At 63.2% G+C, this 4,380-nt stretch overlaps 2 protein-coding genes across 4 annotated transcripts in view; one reads left to right on the top strand and one right to left on the bottom strand.

Annotated features, from left to right (window-relative positions):
* The window catches only part of EMC10 (ER membrane protein complex subunit 10), a 4,163-nt gene extending 3,209 nt beyond the window's left edge, over nucleotides 1-954 (bottom strand). The window contains exon 1 of one of the 2 annotated variants that reach the window (XM_038381748.2): nucleotides 782-954. In XM_038381748.2, the coding sequence (XP_038237676.1) occupies nucleotides 782-910 (129 nt within the window). In that variant the 5' untranslated portion in view covers nucleotides 911-954. The remainder of the gene's footprint in view (nucleotides 1-781) is intronic. The other variant, XM_038381749.2, reaches the window with a different exon arrangement.
* A 91-nt stretch (nucleotides 955-1,045) lies between these two features.
* Nucleotides 1,046-4,263, top strand: FAM71E1 (family with sequence similarity 71 member E1). Of its 2 annotated transcripts, XM_038381751.2 has the most exons (5): nucleotides 1,046-1,109; nucleotides 1,322-1,461; nucleotides 1,970-2,151; nucleotides 3,425-3,617; nucleotides 4,116-4,263. In XM_038381751.2, exons 2-5 carry the CDS (start codon nucleotides 1,378-1,380, stop codon nucleotides 4,116-4,118), a joined length of 462 nt encoding a protein of 153 aa, XP_038237679.1. In that variant the 5' UTR covers nucleotides 1,046-1,109; nucleotides 1,322-1,377; the 3' UTR covers nucleotides 4,119-4,263. The 2 variants fall into 2 exon arrangements, with proteins under 2 accessions (XP_038237679.1, XP_043357061.1); XM_043501126.1 differs by having other exon boundaries at nucleotides 1,067-1,461.
* Nucleotides 4,264-4,380: the final 117 nt, after the last annotated feature.

Raw genomic sequence — 4,380 nt, 5'->3', positions numbered from 1 at the left:
CCCGATGAAGTGAGCTGCAGCTGTAGCTCACCGAAGCTGATGCTCAAATAAATGTTGTTTATTTCTCTTGCTCTTTCTGCGGATACAGACTAACGCGGCTGCTACTCTGAATATTTATAAGGGACTCGTGAATATACAGAGTATGCAAATTAACAGCCTCTGCAGGACTGGCCACAAGGCCCCTCCTCCTCTGTGAATGTTAATGACCCGCCTCGGCCTGTGATTCGTTCTCTCACCCGCGTGACTATTGAGCACCCCCGTATCAATCCTGACGTTTGAATGTGGCGGCCCTGCGCGTGAGGGTTAATAGCCTTCTGAATATTAATGAGAGCGTCGCAGCGGATGGCGGAGGCCCAGCCCCCGCGCCGTGAGGAAGGGTGGGGGGCCTAATTGAGCCTCACACATAGTAATATTGAAGTCATGAATATTCACAAGCGTCCTGTACCTCGTGACAGGCAAGACCCTCCCCTCATGAATATTAACGAGCTGCTCGTTAGCTATAACCCCAACTCTCCATGACTAAAAAGGGTTCCCCTCCCCACTCACCCTTCCCCTCATGAATATTAACCAGTTGTGATGAATACTAATGAGCTGGTACGTTGCAACATGACCCCGCCTCCTTCCTGAATATTAATGAGCCCCTGTGACTATTAACCTCGCCCGTCCTCATTAATATTAATTAGGCAACTCGGCTCCGTGCCCCCAGCGCAAACATTATGGAGCCCCTCATGAATATTAACGATCCCCTCATGAATATTAAAGACCCGCTGCCGCGACTCACCCGCGGGCCCAGACCCCGGCAGCCCCCGGCCCGGCTGCGCCCGGGCAGCGGCAGCAGCAGCAGCAGCAGCAGCAACAGCGGCAGGGGCAGGAGCCGGAGCCGGAGCCGGGGCGCGGGCTGGGCTGCCATGGCCCCGCGCTGCTCACGTCACGGGCCGGGCCGCCGCGCGGGGCAGGCCGGGATAGAGGCGGACCGGCCACAGCCCCCACGCTCTGGTCCCGCCCCCCGCCTCGGATCCCGGCCCCGCCCCCAGTGCCAGATCCCGGACCGGGACGGTCCTGCCCCGTCACTCCAGCCGGGTCCCCTCCAGCCTGTGTCTCACCCCAGGGTGGTGTCCTCAGTGGGGGGCAATGTACAGCGAGTGGGGAAACTGAGTCACGCGGGGGGTGGCAGAAGTGCCCATGCCCATGGGAGTGGGGCACCTGGTGCCCTTTTGGGGATGGGGAAAAGGAGGGAAGGGAGTTTGGGGGCAGGCGTGTTGGGGGGGGTTGCCCTTACCAGCATCGGCCTGACATATTCTTGCCCCCCCCACCCCCGCAGGCTCCAGGCTGTTGTAACCAGGACCCCCCCGGCCCCCCCGATGCCCGGGCTGCAGCATGGGTCAGCTGCAGCGCTGCCTGGCGCGCGGGGAGTATGGGCAGCTGCAGAAGTGCCCGCTCTTCGAGAGTGACTTCCTCCAGGTGAGGGGGATACGGCCCCGCGATCCCTTGGCCCTGCCCCCCCGCTCCCATCCCCCCAGCTCTGCCTCTGTCCCCTTGGCCCTGCCCCCCCGCTCCCATCCCCCCAGCCCTGCCTCTTTCCCCTTGGCCGTGCCCCCCCTCCCAGCCCCCAGCCCTGCCCCCATCCCCTTGGCCCTGCCCCCCCCTCCCAGCCCCAGCCCTGCCCCCATCCCCTTGGCCCTGCCCCCCCCTCCCAGCCCCCAGCCCTGCCCCCATCCCCTTGGCCCTGCCCCCCCCTCCCAGCCCCCAGCCCTGCCCCCATCCCCTTGGCCCTGCCCCCCCTCCCAGCCCCCAGCCCTGCCCCCATCCCCTTGGCCCTGCCCCCGGCTAGGCGCCCAGCCCCCATCCTACATGCCCTGGCCCCATCTCCATGAGCTCCAACTCCACGTCCCCCAGCCCTGCTTCTCCTCTGCCCTCCACACCCCTGGCCCTATCCCTGCCCCCCTCAGCTCTCCCCGACTCCCCACAGGTAACCAAGAGCGGGGACGTGGCCAGCCGGGTGACCCTGGGCATCGCCGCCACCAGCCCCCGCCTGGAGCTGCCTGACCTCCTGCTGCTGGCGCGGCCCGTCCTGGCGCCCCTGGTGGGGCCCTGCTGCTGCCGCTGTGCCGAGGGGCTGCCCCCGCTGGGGGAGGAGCTCGAGCTCTTTGGGTGAGTCCCTCCCTGGTACCCCCCCCCCACAGCCCTATACCTGCACCTCCATGGCCCATCCCTGTCCTGCTGTTCCCTGTCCCCCCACCCCCACAGCCCAATCTGCCCTCCAACCCCATTGTGATGCCCCCATCCCTCTACCCTTCCCGGTGCTCCCTGTGCCCCCATGCCTTCCACTCCCCACAGCCCTACCCCTGCACCCCCATAATTCCAACATTCTCCCCCTCCCACCGATCCTCACCCCCGCCCCATCTCCCTGTATCCCCACTCCTCTACACCCGCATCCTCAACCTGCCGTGACAAAATGGGGTTTTATTTGTCTTGTTATGTTGCATGTGAGTCTTACTGTCCTAAACTAATTCCCACCACCTAATATTGGTGCAGTGCACAGGGAAACTGAGGCACACACAGTATTAGCATGGAACAGCAAGTCGCATGCAACATAACAAGATGAATAAAACCCCATTTTGTCACCTCTCTTTATAGTGGGGATGTCAAGAGGTGTCGTACCTGGGCCACAAAGTGGGGAGCGACTGCCTAAAGCCAGAGCCAGCCATGGTGGAGGTGATCAGAGGCTGGCCCGCTCCCCAGACTAAGAAGCAGGTCCAGGCTTTCATTGGGATGGGGGGGGTGCTAGCCGCCTCCATCACTGAGCTATGTAAGAAGGGGAAGCCAGATGAGGTGGTCTGGACCGAGCAGTGCCAGAAGGTTTATTGGACACGATCTAAACCAGAGCTTGTAGGTACAGAGAACAGGACCCCCTCAATCAGGTCCCTCTTGGGGGGTGGGAAGCCCAGACCCCGGTTCTAGGCCTCCCTCTGTTTCCCCAGCCAGCTCCAAATTGAAATTCTCCAGCCCCTCCTCCGGCCTTTGTCCCTTTCCCAGGCCAAAGGTGTCACCTGGTTGCACCCCCTCCTGGGTCTCAGGTTACACTGGTGTAAATAGCTGGGTCGGTATAAATAGCTGGGTCGTCTCACCTGCCCCAAGGACCTCAGCAAAATCACACCCCTCTTCCCACCACCTAAGTATTGGTGCGGTACACAGGGAAACTGAGGCACACACAGTATTAGTATAGCGCAGTAAGACTCACATTCAACATAACAAGATGAATAAAACCCCCACTTCGTCACACCTGCTACTCACCTCCCCCCACAGATCCACCCCCCTGAGACCCCCACCCTCGGACCAGCAACCTCCCTGTTCCCACCTTCCCCCGCTGGCCTGGAACTGCCCCCCCAATGCCCCCACCTCTCCCCGAATTCCCCCCGCCCAGGCTGCTGCCCCTGCGCTTCGTGCGGCTCTCCATCCACGACGAACTCCGGCACCGGCTCAAGGTGCGTCTGGCCTCGGGCCGCACCTTCTACCTGCAGCTCCTGGCGCCGCCCACCCAGCTGGAGCGAGTCTTCGGGCAGTGGGTGCGACTGCTGTACCACCTGCGCTACCAGCGGCCTGGCGCCTGGGACAGGGTGAGTCCGGGGGGCATGGGGCCCAGGCCTGCCTCAGCATCTCCTTCCCTCCGCAACCACCAGCCCCCACTCCCCTCCCAGGCGTCCTGGCTCCCAGCCCCACCTCTAACCGCTAGACCCCACTCCCCTCCCAGAGCCGGGGAGAGAACCCAGGCGTCCGGGCTCCCAGCCCCACCTCTAACCGCTAGACCCTACTCCTGTCCCAGAGCCGGGGAGTGAACCCAGGCGTCCTGGCTCCCAGCCCCACCTCTAACCGCTAGACCCCACTCCCCTCCTAGAGCCGGGGAGAGAACCCAGGCGTCCTGGCTCCCAGCCCCCCACGTGCTTGCTCGCTCTAACCCACTAGACCCCATCCCCTGCCAGAACTGGGGATAGAACCCCGGAGTCCTGGCTTCCAACTCCCCCGCAACCACTAGACCCCACTCTCCTCTTAGGACCAGGGAATAGAACCCAGGCATCCGGGCTGCCTGTGGTCTCAGTCTCTCTCTCTCTTGGCAGTGATATTCAAACCCCTTGGGGAAGAAAAGGGGGTGCAGGGCAGGCGCCCCCCCGGAAACCAGACACACAGGACTGGGGGTGGGTGGGGCCTCGCGCTCCTCCCCCGAGGGTAAACCCTAAGACACACCAATAAAAAGCGAGACTCCAGCCAGAGAGAAGCTGTCTCAGTACCGTGTGTCCTGCCTCCCCCCCCACCACAGCAGCCGCACCCCCTCCCCCGTGTGCCCCCCACCCCGCATGGGCAGACAGACGGACACTGCAGGAA

Source organism: Dermochelys coriacea, chromosome 23, assembly GCF_009764565.3.
Source record: "Dermochelys coriacea isolate rDerCor1 chromosome 23, rDerCor1.pri.v4, whole genome shotgun sequence".
NCBI classification, from domain to species: Eukaryota; Metazoa; Chordata; order Testudines; family Dermochelyidae; genus Dermochelys; species Dermochelys coriacea.
This window is presented reverse-complemented; position numbering and strand designations above follow the sequence as displayed.

Excerpts from the sequence above, each read along its gene's own strand:
- FAM71E1 (XM_038381751.2), top strand. The coding sequence starts at position 1,378 with ATGGGTCAGCTGCAGCGCTGCCTGGCGCGCGGGGAGTATGGGCAGCTG. Across the intron at positions 1,462-1,969 it reads TCGAGAGTGACTTCCTCCAG|GTAACCAAGAGCGGGGACGT; the intron begins GTGAGGGGGATA and ends GACTCCCCACAG. Across the intron at positions 2,152-3,424 it reads GAGGAGCTCGAGCTCTTTGG|GCTGCTGCCCCTGCGCTTCG; the intron begins GTGAGTCCCTCC and ends CCCCCCGCCCAG.